Raw genomic sequence first — 20,783 nt, 5'->3', positions numbered from 1 at the left:
ACACAATAATGGAAAATTATTTTATAAATTATATATGAAAGCTATGACATTCTATGAAATGCTCTGGTTTTGACACTTGAAAAATATACTTTTAAAAAAATATATCAGTAGAGAAAATTCTGCTGAGAGCTTACCTATTTACACCTGTTTGTTAATTTTAAAAATCAGTATTTAATAACCACTTTTTCAATAATAATCACTTTTCAGTGGGCTGTGGAGGAGTAAGTGGTGAATGTTCATGCAAAGGAAGACAGGATGCCTTACCCTGAGCCTCTGAACTTGACAGCCTTGTTTCTCTGTCATCTTCAGAAAGTGACTGAAGTTCGATTCATCAAGCAGGATATACACTGCAATCCCTCTAGCAGATGCCTCCACGATTTCTCTAAAAATATCCACATCTGTAAACATATCCATAACAATGGCAATGACCTGAATCAAACAGGAAAGACACAAATTATTGTATTGTATAAACTCGTATCTAGAATTCTTCACTGAAGCCTTCACTGAGCTGCTAATATGCTAATATTTTTTACACAATAAAATGTTCTATTTTCTATGCTGTTCCACCTAACCTGAAAGCTTTCAAGACCACTGGATCTTCTTTTTGAGAAATCAAGTGACTACCTATGTGACGTATGTCACAAGTACCAAACTCCAGCAAAAAGTGTTGTGAGTTTTCTTGGTTCTGCCTGGAATCAAGTTGATTTTGCTCCTAATAGATGGTACCGTGCTGTGCTTGGGATTTAGCATAAGAATAATGTTAATAACAAACTGATGTGGTTGTTGCTAAGTAGTGGTTATCCCAAGTGAAGGACTTCTCAGTGTTCCATGCTCTGCCAGTGAGCAGGTGCATAAGAAACCAGGAGGAAGCACAATTAGGACAGCTGACCCAAAATGGCCAAAGGCATTTTCCATACTGCAGAATGTCATGGTCAGTGTGCAAACTGAGGGGAGCTGGCTGGGAGGGGCCAATCACCGCTCAGGGACAGTCTGGGCATTGGTCACTGAGTGGTGAGCAACTGCATCACTTACTTCTTGGGTTTTACCTCTCACTCTCTCTCCTTTTAACTTACAGTTAATGTTATAACTACCAACAGAATCCTTTTATTATATTTTACTTTCTATGTAAAAATGTACTTTACTATAATACATTTACTTATTCAATTATTAAACTTTTCTTATCTCAACCCACAAGGGTTTCCTTCTTCCCAGTTCTCTCCTCCACACCACTAAGGGGGTGAATGAGCAAGTGGGTGTGTGGAACTTTGTTGCTGACTGGGGTTAAACCATGACATGGGTGTGCGTAGTGACTGGTTTTATGAGGGAAAAGGAAACCCAGTAAAAGAGAAAGAGAGGGGGAAACAGCAATACAAGTGCTGGGGAAAAACCCTCAAAATAAAATTGCAGTATGCATAGAAGAAAAATCAGATAAAAATTTTGTACATGGGGCTTCTCAGTCTTTCATCATTCTCTCTAAAGCTAATGGCTCAAGACCTTGAAGTAACTAATAAGCAGAGCAGAGGAAGAGCTGGAGGCGCTCTTACTGGGACAAAATGTCCTCAGCTCATGAGAGCTTGGCTCAAGATCAGCATGCTGAACACCAGCTACCAACAGCCTTCAATCCACAGGGATGAAGCAAGTATGTCTGATTTGGAAAAGCAATGTCCCTCTAGAGGTATTTTGGATATATATATATATATATATATATATATATATATATAAATGTACTGTTGACATATCATTAGTAATTTGTGAAGAACTAATGTTGAAACATGAAAGGAAATAAGAGAGAAAACCCATGTCTGTGTAACTTCTAAAGGTATTATTTTTGTCCACTACTGTTTTCATGAAAAGTTCCAATGAGACGTCTCAGGTGAAAATTCAAATCAAATTAAACCCTTCACAGATATCAGACCAGGTTTTACCATTTTCACTAATCTTTAGACTACTTGTACATCAGCTTTAAAGGTGTAATTGTTATGTTTCAAGTACTCATCTTTTTTTAGAACCGAAATATTTACCTCACACAGGTAAATGTTGTTGCACACAACCAGGTAAAAGCTAAATCTCCAGACAGTTGCACAAATTACCTTTTTTGAATCCCACCTGCTTAGAACTAAAAGTTTCATTTATGCCAAACATGTAATTAAATCACTAGAAATATAAATGAGAGATGACTTACAAAAACTAAAAGTAAACTAAAGTAATGGAAACAATTAGAGAAGGTAAGAAGACAACTCCTAAATAAGGGAAAAGGAACAAACTTGGCCCTGCTTTACATGTCACTTGGCACTAAAGTCTTTACAAATCCACCACTCAGAGAGGAAATTAATAGTATTAAAGAATTCCATTCTTACATAAATCTTAGGTAATATGCTAATGCACTACCTCATTTTCTTTATTGACTTTTTGAAAGTAAAACCTAAATGTGTTTTTCTCCCGTACAGAATATATTTCTTTATCTAAGGACTGAAACCACAAATGTTTATCTTGGCTCCACGGATCTCATCACTTTCAGACTGCACCTTCTTCTTGGTCTTGTTTCTGAGATACACAGTGTTAACTGAACAAGGCAACCCTATATATTCATCTGTCTTGTTTCACTTGCATCTGAGAAGAAAACTGCCAAGACAGATCAAGTATGGTAGGTAAAAAGACCAAAAAATAATCTGTTTTCAAATGGTCTGTTTCATTATCTGTTTCCCCCTTCCTCTGAACTCCCTAATTTCTTCCTAGACTTTCCTTTTCTTCAGTTCTTCAAGAAATAGGTGCTCATTGCATTCTAGGATCAATTTAAATGTAAGAGAAAAATCCTGAATGGATTCATTAGTGTACACTGATACAAGTACCTAAAATATTCAAAACCCATAGCACAGCCCTCAAAAATCATTTTAACACTCTCTTATGGCAGATATCTAAGATATTCACAGGTTTGCAGCACTTTGTGGTTGCAAAGACTGCTAAACTGGAAAGATGCAGAATAAACCCCACAAGAATGTGCAATAAAAACTAAAACCCAGCACGGATTAGAATGTCCATTATCTATCTTTATGAAGAAGAAGGTAGAGAAATAAACACATAAGCAAGCAGGCCAGTAATTTGGTGACATAAGAAGGATGTATATGCACTATTGTGCAGATATTTCACTCGAGAATGAACAGGGAACCCTCTTTGTCTTCACTAGTAGAAATATTCTCAAGCCATCTATCTTATTAAATCTGGAGTAATTCTGCAAAGCATCAAGTAGTCTTGCAAGAAAATGTAGGTTTCACTTCCAGAGTTGGAATAGAGATTATCTCTTGAAACTTGAAGCTCATGCTGTCTGAAAAGTCCTTACCAGAATTTGAGTGCATAGATGCAGAGTCATGACCTGACAACCAAATGGGCATCCATTTGTGCATTTCCTACAAACCAGAGGTGACTCTTGTTAAATGTTCTCACTAGGCTGCCCATTTACTCTTAGCAACATGCAATTGATCTATTAAACACAAACATAATCAGGCTCATCTGCTGGAGATGAGTGACAAATTTGAACAATGCATATGATACACATATGATACATACAATAAGTAAAAAGTCATTAACAGTGATAAGGTAATTTCTGCATACTGATTTCCATAAGCCTAAACAGATGTTTGACCATAAATTATAGGTTTTAATTTAGAAAGAGTGGATTCCATAAAGGTTATGGAATAAATAGTCTGGTCTTTAAATGTAATAAACTTCCTTTTTTTTCCCCTCCTTTTAATAGGGGTATGTGTACATTTCCCCAGTTTGCCTACTGTGCAGCAGAAGGGAGTATTGCACATGGGAAAAGACAAAACAAATATGGTATTCAGAGTTCCAAGTTTTGATTAATTAAGGAGACCAAGATTAGGAAATTACTTCAATGAGGTATTCTATAATGTGTACCTACCTTTTATTAAAGCTGCAACAACAGCTGCGGGATTACAGGACTAGTTACTTGCTGCATCATTTCAGAAGAAATGCTGTGTTTTTACATTTGTTTTTGCAATTGCAGAGCTAATTTCCACCCTGCTACTTACAAGAGCACAACAGTGGATTCCAGTAAGAAAGAAAAACTGATATAATTTAAACTGCAGAAATACATCAGAAAATTGCCTATTCCATACATTCTGTTTCTTTTAGGCATAACAATACTACCCCGAGTCAAGAAAACCTCCTAAAGGCAGAAAGTTCTAGTGTCATACAGGAGGCTTCCTTACAAACTGCCATTTTTTTTCCCAAAGCATATTTGTTTTCCATAATGCAAAGATATTTTTAAAAGGAACCACTCATGCTTTTAAATCATATACAATGGCCTTCCAACCATTCCAGGAAAACTTGATGGGTACTGCAGTTTTTTGATGAAAAGCACCAGTATTCTGGGAGAACTTTCCAAACCTGATCAAAAATGACCCTCACTTGGGAACAGCTAAGCAAGCATGTTACACCTCCACGGAGGAGAAAATAGTTGGTAGAGTAGACACTTGCTGTGCATAATATCACATAGCACTGAAATTATGCACAGCAAGAGGGAACTGCCACCACCTGTGTGGGTATTGGATAGAAGAACTAAAAGTTCAGTTCTTCCAAAAGTGAAGAGAGTGCAGAAAACAGTTTTATGCTGGCTTTCTTCTCCCAAAATTAAAATAATCTTTGATTGTCATTGCTAGTATTTTTAGTTATCTACCCAATCTTTTTTTTTTTTTTAAGTGATGATTGTTGTTTCAATGACATCCTTACAGAACAAGAGAATCTGCTGAAGTCAATAAGCACAAAATGACTTCTAATGAATCTGACAAAATGCTCACTTAACTGAAGGCAGCGGTAGAGCTACATGCTATTATCCTTCTTACTGTCTTGACACAGACTATGCTTTGCAACAGAAAAGGAAACTACACACCCTGCTTTGGCATTTAAAAACATGTAAATATGACAAGAAAGTATAATTTTGTTGAATAGGACTATTTTTATACAAATATTCTAAACTACATTTTTCAGTAAGCTGATTTATTTAATTTGCATGTTGGTGAGGAAAGTACCATTTTAAAGCTCAGTATCTCTAAACTATCATCACTCTGTAAGAATACAGAGTATTCTTTTCATTCTTTCAAAGTTCTTAATCTTCAATTTTGGTAAATAACCGACTCCTACAAAAAGTACCAGTGACGAGGTTCATGATACATTTGTTTGTTGCTTAAAACAAAAAGCTAGAGCTGTAATATCCTGCATATCCTTGATAAACAGGAGATTATGTACATGGCGACATGGCAACAGAGTGGATAACACGACACAGAAAATGGAGGCCAGTGTTCAGCTCTGTGGTATCTATTATGCCAAAGGGTGTTATTGCTAGTTTGGGCCCATCCATGTGCATTGCATTTGCTTAGATGGTTCTCACCTTTCAGAAACTTTGAATACAAAGGCTTATCTAGAAAGAAGTTGGCACTCCCAACAGTTACACTTATCATTAAACATCTCCTGAGCTCGTCCAGGGGAGGGCCACATGCAGGGCACTGTGCAGACTACATGAAGGAGCTGGGTTGTTCAGCCTGGACCACAGACAGCTTCAGGGAATTTTTCAGCAGCTCCTGGTACTTTACAAGGAAGCTCTCAAAGGACAAAGGTTCTTTGCAGTGGTGGCAGGACGAAAAACAATGATCAAACTGAAACGTGAACAGTTGTGCCTGGATATAGGGAAACCCTTATTCCCACAAGGACACCCCAGCAGTAGAGCAGGTTGCCCAGAGGGGTCCAGTTTGCATTCTTGGAGGTTTTCAAGACCCTGCTGGATAAAGCCCTGGGCAACCTGTTCAGATACTACCACTAGCCATGCTTTAAGCAGGAGGCTGGGCGGGAGACTTCCAACTGACCAAAGGCTGCAACTCAATGATTCAGAGATCTTCACTCCCATCATTGTCAAAATGAAAGCAAAAAAGCAAATTTTGCCATGTTTGGTAGCAATTATAAACTTTGCTGCAAGACCTGAAGAAAACAGAGACTATAAAAAGAGAATGATGAGAACTAAAGGAGTTTTTCTGCTTTACTTCTTCAATTTTTGATAAGAAATAATAAGTGGATTTTAATCTTCATTGAGTTTTAGGACATCAAAATCAATCTTTTAATAGGCGTGTGTGCTGAAAGTCAAGCATAAATGTAACAAAAAGCCTTCAGTGCTAGCACTCAGTAAGTCTATTTTGTGAACCCTTGACAGTTTCATTATCTCAGCATTACCACTTCTTTCACAAATATGAATTATGATTCTCTAGGTTATATATTGCAGTCTGTGTCATTTAACAACTCCTCTGCTATGAACAGTAAAAATACAGGAGTCCTCTAGTAAAACTGTTTGCTTAGGGCAGGTTTTACTAGCGACACCTACCAATATCAATAACCTAGTAAAGAATAATGCTGAAGATCTACCCTACACCACAAAAGTATTGATTTGTTGTAACCCACATGGGGCTTACTTTGGGCATTACATGACAAAAATCCATACTGCTGTGCAGTGCTTTAAATGTCACCACCTTTTCTCACCCCAAGAACAAAACCACATCTCTGCAAGAATTATTAATTCTATTTTCATCGACCTTTTCTCTGTTACTCTAGTCCTCTTTCTGCAGATCTCTGTTTTGGGGAGAATCTCCTTGAGGCACAGGCTCAGTGCTGAGTCTGGCCTTTCTCAGACAGCAGGCAATTGAAATAGTGCAGAAAGAGAATACAATGCTGTGTACCATGCTGCTAGGAACAGGAGGCAGGCAGCAAATGGACTGGTGAGTTTCTGACATCAGAAGAGACAAATGTGGTGGTCAATGCAGACAACATTCCCTCTAGTAAGCTATATAATAAGTCCCACAAATTATTGCGGCTCTTTTCTCTATTACATTATGTTGGTTTTTATGGTTAAGGTTTAGATCCAGTTTACATTTCCTGCAACTCATACTACCAGCTCCCAATAAATCATCTGCTATCCTTACTTTCTGGCTCTGTTGCTCTCACCAAAGTGCTTCTAAGACCAAAGTTCATTAATTTGGTATTAATTGCAAAATTGAAGACAGCCCTGAAATGCTTTGCACAATAGATCCTTTTAATGCAATGTCTTCTTTGAAACCATTTGTGCTGGGTGAATTGTTGAGGTCTCACAATACAGTAACAAATGAAAAGTCTTGCAATAACGTGCCAAAGTGTAATATAATGAGGGGAGTCTTGCTCTGTAAATATAGCCTAATACAATAATATAAATAGTAATCAACCATCTGAGTATTATCTATTCTCCTACAATTTCTGTGGCAATATAATGGAACAAATACTGAATGATTTATACCTATGCAACATTCATGAAATTAATATCACTACTTGTTGCATTGTCACTACTTGTATTATCAACATAATTGACCCCCTGAGATCTTACTTAATGTATTTAATTTAGCTCTACAGACACAGAGCAATATGCAATAAATATGCAGAGTACTTGGAAATGTTCTCCCATTATTACATTCTCTAAAAGCTATTTAATTAACTACAGGGTGAAGTCTGGCACTTCATTATTACAGGCAGCTACACCACCTCAGAATCAGCTCTGCTAACCCTCACTTATCCTCTTCCTCCTCCTGCTCCAAAATAGTTCTACCATTTATTCTGAGGATAGAAAAGCACAGGCTCTCAGAACCAAGTACACCTTCTGTTCTCATTACCAAGCCTCAGTTTATCATGCCATATATCACCTATAAAGATTAAGAATTTTAAACTAAAAACTAAGTTTATATTAAATATAAAATTAACTTCTAACATGTACATTAGCAATCTTCAATAATCTTAACAATTTCTCTCTGCAACAGGACATCAGAAAAGTTCAACACCAACAAAAAATCATATATATAAGTTCACCATCCAGAAAACATAAACTAAACTTCTAGCTATCTCCTGCAATACAAGAAGAAAAACCAGTGCAAACTATTAGAAAATTATGAAGGTGGGTAACCACACAAGGTAACTATACAAATAGTTTTAACTGTGTTTACCCGAGTAGTCCATGATTTACCTGTGTAGTCCACAGGTAAAGCCTTATCTGTTCTGTCCAAGAAACACACACAAAAGATGTGCAGTAAGAGAACCTTCTAGCTATCAGTAGCAGGGGAAAATGTTCTAATTCTGTTGACAAAGAATAATATGACAGTAAAAACAGGAGCTCTTGAGGAAGGATGCAATTTTACTTTGAAAAACACTGGAAAGATCAAATTTTTACAATGAAGAATCTTCTTAAAACTACATGAGAATTCTTTGTTTTGCTCAATTTGGGATCAGAAGACCAGCATTAGCTCTTCAACTGTTGAAAACTAAAACCAAAACAAAAGTAAAATTCTCTGAAATGGAAATAAGCCTGTTTTCTCTGAAAAGTGAATGCACAGAATCATTACCTTTCAGAAAGCTATTGCAGGCCAAGCTAGCAAGTCATATATACACCACCTTAAAGTGACACCTCATCTGTCACCTCTTGAAATTCACGCAACTGTGATTTTTATCTTGCAAAACTCATGGGAGTGAGCTACATTCTCTATAAATGTGATCTTTATCTATGAGTTTGTTAGTCGTTATTCTGGCTGAAGGATTAGTAAGAACTCATTGTAAGGTGACCATATTACAGGAGACACCTCCTCACTCTGGCCAGCAGCAGAGGCAGTAATTCTTCTGAAGCTTCACTTCCACTCATGCAGAATTGAGTGTCAGCAAGTCATGGCAATAAGAAGATGAAAGGGGACATTCCAGGGATTTTTCATGGGGACTTTCCAAAGAGCATTTATAAACCTAATCCTTGGAATGAAAGATCTGCAAAGAAACAGCTGCTGCCCAGTGCTGGCACACCATAGACAAGAAAATATTTACCTAAATCTGCAAAAATCTCTCATGCAATAAGCATTAACAATGCTCAATTTTAACACTCCTTCCTGCCTGCAGTGCTCCCATCAACAACTAAAATGCTTTTGGTATTTAGCAAGCAAGTTGTGTTCTGTCACTGGGAACAAAAACAGGCAGAGGTCCTACAGAAAAGGGCATAAGGCAGCTCAGAAAATCCTTGGCAAGAAGGAGGAATGCATTAGGGACCTTCCTCTGCCCTTTCTTCTCTTGCCATTAATATTACTGCTGTATTGCCAGTGCCATGTGGGCTGCAGCTGGTTGGGTAGCAAGACTAATATTTGTATTTAGCTCTTCAGAATGTTCATATTCAGTTGTTATGTTGAGAAGCTGCCAATCTTTTTCTGAGGAAAGCAATCAGAAAGGAAATGCCAGGATTTCTGATGGCCTACAACTCTGCTATACCACAACGGAAATTCATGACAAAATCAAAGGTACTTTTCTAGCCTCCGGCTTTCTCTATGATGAATTTCAAAGACTTCTGCTTCAGAAATGTATTTTTTATTTAAAAGAGTATTAACAGCTTCAATATGTGGGTTCTCATAGGATTCCTTAATATTTAGTGAATGTTTAGGCTATTTAAATTAATATTATAATGTTATACTTTTTATTTTAAATTTTTTTATAAGTAGAAGCACTTACTTATTCATGTGTCCGTATTTAGTGACTGCACAAAACCAATGCACAACAGTGTGATAAGTCTTAATTACTTTATTTAAAAATCTCAGTAGTATGAGATACTACTGAAAGGTTAAAAACTCTTTTAATACCTGAAATTAAAATCTCACACCCGAGAACAAGGGAAAGGGACACCTCAAGTGCAGGGGGAGATAAGGGGAAGGCAAAGGGACAAAAACATTTTTTAAAATACACTAAAAGTGTCCTTTCAAATTATTCCTGTTTAAAAATGCTCCTCATGCCACAGAAAACTAGACTGGACATTAATACTTCTAAGAGCTCTTCCTGTGATTTCTTTCAAGAAATATTAAAATAATTGACTGCTTATCAAAGAGTCAAAGTAAATGTATGAGATTTCAGCTAATCTAGATAACAATTCTAGAGAGTATTTTGGGGGTTTGCCACCTTTAACAGTACATTTTGGTGCGGTTTCTTACATTGGGAATGGAGTGATGTTCTAAGTCAGTCGGCCTTCCCACTGATTCACTTGGGTTTCCTCAAGCGTCCTGTATACATTTTCAGTACTAAACCCCTCTTCCTGAGAGTTTATATATTGAAAAATGCTTGAAAATTTAAAAACCCCCACAATATAAATGCACATTAACAGGCTGTAAACTTTAATCTATAACAAAAGCATTTCTTCAAGTATAGAATTTTGTTGGCATTTGTTAATTAGTCACTTAGAAACAATGAAAGATTCTCTTCTTCCAAGGCAGATTTATAGGAAGAAGAGATGATTCAGACCAACTTTTCTATACCAGGAAGGATAATTTTGCTTTTAAGCTGTGTACCGTTTGTCATCTTTAAGATTTTAATAGCAAACTGCCTGAAATCCCTTGCTCATGCTTACAAGAATAAGTAGGTACAGCAGGAACAGCTTGCACAGTAGAGAATCCAAAAATAAAGGCAGGTATGTAACACGGGGATGGAAACTGCTGACTGTCTCCACAGTAGATGCTGGAAAGGAATGGAGTTAGATGAAAGTGTCTCAAAAGCAGGAAACACTTATTTTTGCATTTCTATGCATATGAAAACTTTGGTGTATCCAAGTTAGCAGACAAACCTGATGTGTTACAGAAAGATAGACTTTGGAATACCTATATGCAGTATGTTAGGCATAGTCCACATGGATGGCCCATCAACATTTTTAGCAAGTGGAAAAATAAAAAGCATAGAGTTGAGGAAGACTTGTAGGCTGTGTACTGCTAAGTCCACAAGTCTTACACCAGGGTGGCCTTGCATCAAGTAAACACAAATTCATGCAAAGACTAATATTTTCTAACATGGAAGGCACTGCATTCAAGAGAAAACAAATCTATTTTTGTAGGTAGTGCCCAATTTAAAACAGCAACTACAACGACAACAAAAAAAACCCAAACCAAAACACAAAAAAAACAACAAAAAACCCAAAACCAAAAACAAACAAACCAACCAAAAAAACAAACAAAAAAGTTCAATCACTAGATTTCAAATCAGTAAAGTGCTGCAGACCAATAAGCATGACCTGATTATATAACTGACTTAATGACCTTGATACAGAGAAAAAATTTCTAATTATATCATTAATTGTTGAAGGCTAGTCCTCTACAGACAGTCGAAACTTCTTCCAAAAGATAGACTGCATAAGGAACACTGGTAGAGAAAGTATTTCAGAGATAAATGTAAAAAAAAAAAAAGAGGAACAAAAAATTGGAAGTCCTTGCAGAAGATGTATGTCCATAGAGCCCCAGGTGACACTAAAAGCAATTCTGGTTAAAAAACTCCTCTAGTTCATAGTCTAGAGAAGGTAATACCAAAGTGAAGAAAGAAAGCCTCAAAAGAAGCTCCTGTTAATCGCTGGAAAGTAGTGGCATAATTTATTTGTCTTTAGGTTAAGAAGGAACATTACAGTCTACTGCAATAGAGTAATATTTGTTGCAGCTGTAATTAGCAGACCTGGATGGATCACATGCAAGACAGCAAAATAATTTTGCTGTTGGTCATTTTTAATTAAACTTTTGAGTATCAGGAAAATAATGCTTATGGCCACAATTCAAGAAACAGCTTGATGACCCAAACTGGTTGCTCTGCCTGACTTCTGAAAGGAAAACCAACAAAAGAGTCAATTAATAAAGAAATGAAGGCTAACACTTATTTAGGGAAGGGAAAATGGGAAAACACCTTTTCAAATATTGCTTATTTAATCCTTTTTTGAAATACATCTTTTGTATTCAGCTTCATATGTGATTGAGGGTCAGTAATAGACACATGAGGTATAAACACTTAAGGACTGGTTACTGGCCAGATGTGTAAAGTAGTTGTCCAATAAAAACATTTTGATTGCATGTATTTCTAGCAGCCTGTAAGTTCAATGACTTAAGGATTTCCATACTGTTTTCACAAAAGGGGAAGCAAACCCACTATAATTTACAGATTATTATGGCCTATTTCTGTTCCCCCTTCCCGTCCTTCTGTGACTGCCTTTGCCTTACTTCTCTCTTCCCTCTACTTCCCCCTACCACTTCACTCCCTTAATACTTTCTTTCTCCCTTCTTCCTCCAGTCAAGGGAGGAACTCCAAGATCATTTAAATTTGAGACTGAAAGCAACCTGATATTGGATACTGAATGTGAGATTAAAAGGGGTTCCGATGCATTTTATACAAGCTTAAAAATACTCCCATTTTTATTCCACATTTTATGACTATACCATTATGATATTCACAACAACACTTTTGATTTCTGCTACAACTACTATTTACTTCAATGCCACTAATTCAAATTCTATAGATGTACCTAAATATGTTTAAGGAGGTCACCTCAAACAGTAATATGGTTAGAGTAAACCAGAAAAATACAGAACACAAGCTGTTTAAAGTTACTGGTCACAGGTAGTGACAGGTCAATATAAAGGAAAGCCAGTGATCCTCTGGTATAAATAAGAGAGGATGAATAATGAAAAGTTTCTTCAGGGTTTAGCTCTGCCAGATTCTCTATTTGCCTTTAACATCTTTTGCAGTTTAGCCATATGATATAGTAAAATGCATTTATAAGTAAAAATAGAATGCCTGGAAAATATTAATGTAATTAATATTTAAGTTAAGTTAATATTTAATGTTAAGTAATATTTATGTTGCAAAAAGAACAACAATAATTATGTCAGATCAGTGTTCTGAAACATTTATAACAGACATAATGTCAGCCTGCATAAGTCCATATGGCACATAGTTACATCTGAATGCCAGTAAGCAACCTAATCAGATGATTTAAACTATTTACTTTTTTAAACATGCTGCCAATTGAGCAGGAACCTGCCCTGATACTTATGAGAAGCAGATTACACCACCTGCTCATGGAGCAGCCACAGCTACTTGTGCAACATACTGCTAATGACTGTGTGCTGGCAGACTGCATTTCAATTTCACCTGTTTAAGACAGGTTTTGAAACTAATTAATTAATTGTTGTCTGCAAATCATGTTCAGGTCCTCAGGTGAAATCCATTACCCTGGCATGCTAGATTATTTATTATAGATTAAATGAAAAAGGAAAAGAATAATTGCAGACTAGTCTGAAAGCATCAGCAGAATGCCTAAAGATAAGAAAAGATTAGTCTTGTTAATAAGTAATTATGTGCAGCTTCTCAGGAAGAAAACAGATTCAAATTTTTATGCACAATAACATATGGAGTAAAATGTCTGAAATAGTAGGGGAGCAATTATAAAAACCATGCTCAAACCTCCCATGAAGCAAACTGAAATGAAGAAGATAAGTAGTGCTGCAATTCTTGCAGCCCCACTGGAGTGAATAGTGAATTGAAACTAAACAAGGTACTAAACTGAATTTAATTCCTGAATCAAATGCAGCACTTAAAAAATAAAACAATAACATAATTGTAAGTAAAATTATTATTAAAGAGTTATAATTTCAGTACCAATGCTATGCTTTAAAAATACTATATTTATAAAAATTATTTAATTTTTTAAATCCTTTAAAAGCTTTTTAAGTGAAACCTGACAATTCTTGTTAGAGCATGAATCTTGCAGACGTAGTGAGGTAATTGAGAGAGTTGAAAGTCAAGGGTTAAGAAACTGAATTAAAAGACACAAATGAAAAACATTTAAAGAAACCTTTCTTATTTCTTTCTGCCAGGTCTTTGCTCAACTGATCTTTTGCCTTGATGTGAGCTGACTTTTGAATAACTATCTCTGTCAAGCAAGCAGCAATACAACTTTAGAATTATCTTGGTGACACTATCATTTTTGAAAATGCAGTTAGCATCAGCTTTCACTTATCTGCACAGCTCTTCCATGAGACCACACAAGTATTAATTCATCACTTGCAATGTGATACTATATTTATGTAAAATCAGAGGAAAGATTATTTGATCCTTGTGACAAAGTCTGGTCAGGTATTTATAATATTCCATCTTTGCTATCTACTACTCTTTCCAATTAAATGTAAAAGTTTATTTTTGATGGTTACAAGTTTATTAAATGTTTTAATAATTCATTTTTTCTCAAATCAGAGCCCTAGGCCACTTCCAGGACACATCTGGGAAGGAGCAGACACACAGCCAGGCTGCAAGACTTCCTCCACCCAGATTCCATCTGCCTCAGCCACAGATGGCCACTGTGCTCTGCGCCTTTCATTTTTCTTATTCTCACAAGGATAGAATGCATAATGAAACACTCATTCAAGAATCATTAAAATGAACAATTATTCAAATAAATGAGTTATCACTGTGTAAGTAACTGAACCCTTAACACTCAATTGAGCTAGAGACCAAGTTAATTGGGTTTTTTTTAAGAAAAAGAGAAACATGATATAACAAGTGTTCCACTGAACAGCTTCATGTATGTGAGAGCATTTTCCTTTCTACAAAATAGTCCTCCTAATGTGAATTGCATGCCAGTTCACATATACACACCTAACCTCCATTTGGGTAATGATAATCAGAGATCTAATCAGGAAGCCTCCTGAACATCTGCAAGAAATGCAGAACATCTGCAAGAAATGCAAAACTCCTGCTAGAGCAAGGTGGTATTCTCCAAAACATCACAGCAGATACCTGAATTTAAGAATGGTGGAAGAAGAAAATCAGTCTCAAGAGTACTTACTGCAGCTCTTCAGTACCTTCCTTTGCAATATTTGCTGCCTGTTTGTGCCAGTGAATCCCCTGCAGCCACAAAACATTCCTGTGTTGAATATCTGTGTACCTCAAAGGTATACATGCTAGGAGACATGAGGGGCAGAGAGGAAAATTCACTTATTTTGCCATCAAAAGCAGAACCTAATAATAAGGAGCGAAAGCAGAAACACCACTGACCAAACCACCCATGGATTTACATTAAGCCATGTTCTATTGGCAAATTGGCTCTGCTGGAAAATGTGCCAAGCATGCTAATAGCTAAATATACTAGATAACTTCAGTTGTTTGAAGTAAGGATGGAGGTGAGAACGTGCAATATACATCTGTGGAGGAGAGGTGAACATTTTATTCCAAGAACACTTTGTGAAGTGTTGCTTTTCGATGCAAAATAATGCCTTTCAAGTAAATATTTGTTCTTATAAAGTACCTCTCAGGTCTCAGGAAACACGTTCCCTTGAGTAACCTGCCTACTCCAAGTTCATGCCAGAAAGCCTTTCCCCATCCCAGACTGCTCTGCTCCCCGTGCTTGTGTGCCTGCGTGGAATCCACACTTTCTGCAGCACAGTTTGCACATATGCATATAGAGGAAAGCACACATGTGCACATACACTGACCGAAAAAAAAATTTATTATTTTCCAATTTCCTTTAGATAAAAAGTTTCAAATCAGCACTGTATCAACAAAAGAAAAAAAGAGCAATCATTGCAAATGTAGTAACAGGACAGTTTTTATTCTTTTTTTCTTTCTCACTTAAAAAGGTGTACTTTTTTTCGTGTTCTTCAGAGTCTTTCCCAGTAATTCTGAATCTGCTTTCAGATACTGGTACAGTGTGCACTCACTCAAGAAGTACAGCTGTCAGGAAGGAATTTTTCAGTGAGTCTATTACAATTTTTGGTTTACTGTGACTAGCAGTTGGCAATTAAAAGATACTCCAGTCCGTTTTCAATCTTAGATGTGCAATATACATAATTTTCACTGATATGGGAACAATTTTTGCAATGAAACAAGACTCATGTATTCAAAGGCAAGACTTTCATGACAGTTCTGTGGATGATTGTGGATTTGCTGAAATGTAACCTAAATTAGAAACACTATTTCAAGTGAACAACAAGAAAGTTATTTTCTTATTTCTCACAGATGCATAGAGGGACCTTGTGAGGAAAAACGTAGCATCAGAAGATGAGCAGATAAAGGGGAAGCGAACAACTCTGTTTCATATTTGGATATTACTGAAATATTTCTGCTTGAATACTCTGAAGCAAACAAACAATCTCATGGACAAAACAAATACACAAAAGGTTGATGCCTAGCACGAGTTGACCCCTAGCACGAGTACACCAATATATATATCTTCACAAATCACTCTGAGATTATATTCATATTTATAGATGAGGAGTCTGTGTTCTACAAGGAATTTTTATACAAGTCTTCCAAGTCCTAGACCAATGTATAAGGTCAAACAGAATTTTTTTTATATTCAGCAAAAATAAAAACATATAATAAACCCATACTTTTAAAGGATGTAAAAGACCTTTGAATGGAGACAAATGCAAGAACTAGAAAAAAACATGGAAATCACTCCCATTTGATCCAGCTCTAGAAGATATTAGCATAGAAATATATTTTTAATAGAGTAATGTTACTTACTTCCCAAATCATCCTCGTAATAACTAAAAAACCAGAAACTTACTGAAATCTGTTTCTACTACTTCTCTGTCATAAAAGACTCCAGAAGAATTACCAGAAAAAATAAGCATCTTTAAGTCCTCTTAAGTTAACACTTAAATGCACACAGAAAGCTTTTCCTCCATAAAGCGCAACCCATTCCATAAATGCAGGAATAACATATTGCATCTATTTGTATTTGGGAAGCTGAGCACATACAGGGAGTGTGTGCGTGCATGTCACGCTGCTGTCCCGTGCAGGGACACCTGAGTCAGCCCATTGCTAAAGAGCTCTGCCACTGGGAACAGTCTGGTCACGCTCTGAGTGATGCTCTGAGGAGGTGAGGACACCCTGCTCCCTGTGAGTGCCCTGTGCACTGATCCCTGCTGTGTGAGCACATTCTCAGAGGCCAACAGCCAGGGATTGTGGAGAGGCTGAGCATCCCAAGGTCCCTATGAAAGCAACCCCTGCAGCTACAAATCAGCCCAAGCCTCACCTCACCCTCCAGTCCTGCATTTAGAATTATCTGCACCTTCTCTTTTGGCTGTCATGTTGAGTGATGAGATATACAAGCAGAAAGCTCAAGCAGGCTTGGTCTGGGCTTGCAACCTAGGTTTCCTTAAGCAAATTCCATAATTTAGAAAAAAGTGATTGTCCAAAAAAAACTTATCTCCTGGGCAATGATGAATTAGCTACCCAGAAGTGCTGATGGTAAGACTAGCACCCACCTGTTTTAAGGTCAGATTTATTCTTAGTATCAGCCCTTTGAGGATGCAACACTGTCAGGCTTGTGTGGTGCAGGGAGACAGATCCCACTATCATTACAGTCTCTCCTGACATCAAACCTGTGAATCTCTCTGTTTCATCATCCTCTGCTGATTTCACAGTCCAGAAATGGTTGCAAAGATGAATAGGGAGAGCCCAAACAAGCTATGAGTTTTTAAAGGCTGCAAACACTGATCACAGGCTCACGTTTACCCAGCTCTTTTTTAGAACAACTACCAGTAAAATCACTTGGAAAATCGTATCTGAAAAGGAAAGCAATAACAAAGCTCTTGAAGAGCACACATAAACACAGTACAAGCAGTGGTATATAATCAAGAAGTACAGAAGACTGCTTTATACAAAAAAATAGTATTCATTAAAATACCAGAATGACTGCTAGTCTTGGGGGAGATCATGTCTCGAGGAATGAGTTCAAAACTAAAGCCCTGCCACTGGGATTTTGAGGAGAATGAACCTGGAGAATAGGAATTCTCACTGCATACAATGCAAAGAGCCACTCACTTCAAATTCCCAGGCACAGAGAACCCCAAAGCACACCTAAAAAACCCAAGGAAGCAAAAACTGCAGCTTCTGGAATATTTTACAACTCGAAAACAAATGAAACATTTAAATTGGGATTTTCTCAGTTTTGTGGTTTTGAACAAATTTGAGAATGGAAGGAAAAAGGAGTGCACAGTTTATTACCATAAAAATCCTTCCTGGACAACCTTTTGACCTTCAAGAGCCAACCATGACTTTAAAATTAATTAAATTGTACTAAGTGAAATACCATTCTCAATTTTCATAATGCATTAATTTAGTTACCTATGTTCATAATTACGGTGAACAATTTTTGGCATATATCATATTCACAGGTGTTCTGCATTTCAGCCTATGGCACTGCTGACAGTGCCATAGCTGTCAACGAAATTCCAGTGTGTGTGTGTATGTGTGTGTGTGTGTGCATGTATTTATTTATATAAATATTTTGTAACCTGTTAATACAGATTATTTAAAAGTATTTAATGTCAGTTCTTACTTCTTTTTTTTTTTTTTTCAGGAGATAAAGAGATTTCTCTTCTTGCATTTATATATTTTATAAGCCTAAAATGGATCAAAATAGGATTTGCATTTTACTGTTTCAGGTCGAAATCCAATTTAGAGCCACAAACAAATCCAGAATAGTTCAATGCTTATTGCTTACACTGTAATTGTTTTATTCATGGCTGTTGAAAAAGAGAAAATACAAACCAGTGTATTTTTACTGTAATTTAGGACAGAGAGTGGAAGTCACTGAATTAGGAAAAAAAAGTAAAGTCCTGGAATATTTTTAACTGTTATGTTACAATGCTTTCCATATTTCCAAATAGCTTAAATTCTAGTCAAAGTGATTTTTTTTCATAATCTCCAAATTGGAGTATATTTTGCGTAATTTTCAGAAACTTCTCCACTGTTATGACAGCAATGACTCCAACAGGCATCCACAAGAAGCTTTTTTGTACCGTATCAAGGATTTATTTTCTTTAGGGAAAATTTTAGATTCTTTAAACAGATTCAGCCAAGACTGATCAAAGAGACTTGCTCAGATTTAGATCTGCTTAGTAAGGAAAAATTATGATGGATCCCCACACATACTGCATGACCAAAAGCAGTTTTAAGTTCCATTTGAGTTTTTAAAACTAGAAAGTCTATGTGAACATCAGTGTGAAATGAAAGGCAGTCAACAATGCCACTTTTACTTCTTTCTTTGGATTTAAAATGCCACAGCTATTTTTTCTCATTCAGTATCATTTTTCCACAACAGGTAATATAACTGTGCTCCTAGAATGTTTCAACAAATCTGCTTAGCTGGAAATCCCCCCAAATGTTTAAACACTTAGCTTTTTGTTGTATTTTAAACCTAATTACATTCTATAGAAAAAAGCCTGACAAGGATTATCTCCTAATGAGCCCTTCAGATAGAGTACTCAGCTTTGTAACGTCAGCGCCTACATTAAAATACTCTTATTGCATATTTCAGAAATTAGGTATTTTCCCCATTTCAGATTATCTCTGTTTTTGTTATGTGGAATCTACTACCTTAAAAATAGATGGCTGGGTTATGAAATAGACAGTAACACATTAAACTATTTTCTTTTTCTACTTTATATCTCAAAGGACTACTTTGTATAATTAAATTTAGCAAATAACCTCCTCAGACAGCATGAGCAAGGTCTCTGCACAGAATTTAGCAGACTATGAAATTCTGATCTCTAGAACTTTTTAAACACCACTAAGAAAATTCAAAATAGGTAGACCTACCTATGTACACACCATTTGGTATCAACATGTCATAATTGTCTGTTTTTCAAGGTAACTGTTTTGTTTTAATTTAAGAATATGGGGCATTTAAAAAACAAAATCCATAAACTATTCTCCACAATAACTAAATTCCAGATGTTCGCTTCTTACTGGTTTTTCTTTTGTTTTTGTTACTTGCATGGCAGCATACATGGAAAAATGCACATATGCTTTTTGCAATACATTTTGCAATCATTTTTAAAGCCTTACGAGTATAAATTGAGAAACTTTTCCATGGAATTTTCCTTGCAGTGTACATAAGCTCATGTGTAATGTGGCAGAATAAAGCCTGTATCCCCTGTATACACTATTAAGGTTTGTTAGCAGAGGATTTAATCATTTTGGTTGAGGCTATTTATAGGAAACTACAAAATAAAATGTTCTTTGATAGACATTCCATATTGGCAAAATCTGTTCTTGCACTTTATGTATCAACATGATAAATTAAGTCCCACTCTTGTATTTCTTTTGAAGGGACCAGCCTATCTTCTATAACATTCATCTGTGTACCCACCCCCCTTCTGCAGCACCTGGGCCTGAACACAGGGATCAGCAAAGGGATGGAATAGCATCTGGGGAAAGGAAAACATTCCATTGCCTTCATGGCTTTGCTTGGCTTTCAGATATTCAGTTATTCAACACAGGTTTTTTTTAGAATAAAAAAATTACAGCAGTCTTCTTGGACACACGTTATTCTTTTTTTAGGTGCTCATAGTGGATGCAATCACCTGAAGATGTAGCTCATTTTGGACTACAGATGTAAGGTGGCATGATTTAAGAGAAAGAAGTTAATTAAACCTTCAAAATAAGATCCTTAATGATATATGGCCATATCCCTAGGCATCAATCCTGCAAACATATGCATGTCAAGTTAATAGAACCTCTCATGTACACAAATTACAGTATTTAAATCCTCCCAGAATTGCAAACCTAATTTTGCTTGAAGAAAAAAAAAAGTGTGTTCATTGAGCAGATATTATTTTTTTGTCTCTCTGTCCTTTACTAAATATTCCCCCAAAAAATTCTTGTCAAATTTTTTTAGATGTACTGTTTGATAAAATGTGATGAAAAGCAATTGTGTATACAAGTCACAGTTGTAATTAAATAGACTACTGTAATTTCTGATACACAACTGTTCAATCAAAAACCTGGCAATGAAATTGATTAGACTTGCAATTCAAAAGCATTGCTGCGTTTCTAACATCATGTTGGTGCTTTACAAGTTCTTACTGGTAGTGTCAGAGGACGGGGGACTGACACAAACACCATACTGCAAGCACTGTCTTCAGGTA

The 20,783-nt window shown here is 36.3% G+C and overlaps 1 protein-coding gene across 3 annotated transcripts in view; it reads right to left on the bottom strand.

The window, feature by feature from the left end:
- Positions 1-20,783, bottom strand: part of FAM83B (family with sequence similarity 83 member B) — a 55,793-nt gene that overhangs the window by 19,400 nt on the left and 15,610 nt on the right. For 2 of the 3 annotated variants that reach the window (XR_012054885.1, XM_002195227.5), the window contains exon 3: positions 265-429. The exons of the other annotated variant lie outside the window; for it this stretch is intronic. Coding sequence is in view for 1 of the 2 variants with exons in the window: in XM_002195227.5 (XP_002195263.4) it covers positions 265-429 (165 nt within the window). In the remaining variant the exon portion in view is untranslated. The remainder of the gene's footprint in view (positions 1-264; positions 430-20,783) is intronic. 3 annotated transcript variants of the gene reach the window in all.

The sequence above is a fragment of the Taeniopygia guttata genome, chromosome 3, assembly GCF_048771995.1.
Source record: "Taeniopygia guttata chromosome 3, bTaeGut7.mat, whole genome shotgun sequence".
In the NCBI taxonomy this organism is placed as follows: Eukaryota; Metazoa; Chordata; class Aves; order Passeriformes; family Estrildidae; genus Taeniopygia; species Taeniopygia guttata.
Note: the sequence above shows the minus strand (reverse complement) of the source record. Positions and strands in the feature narration are given on the sequence as shown.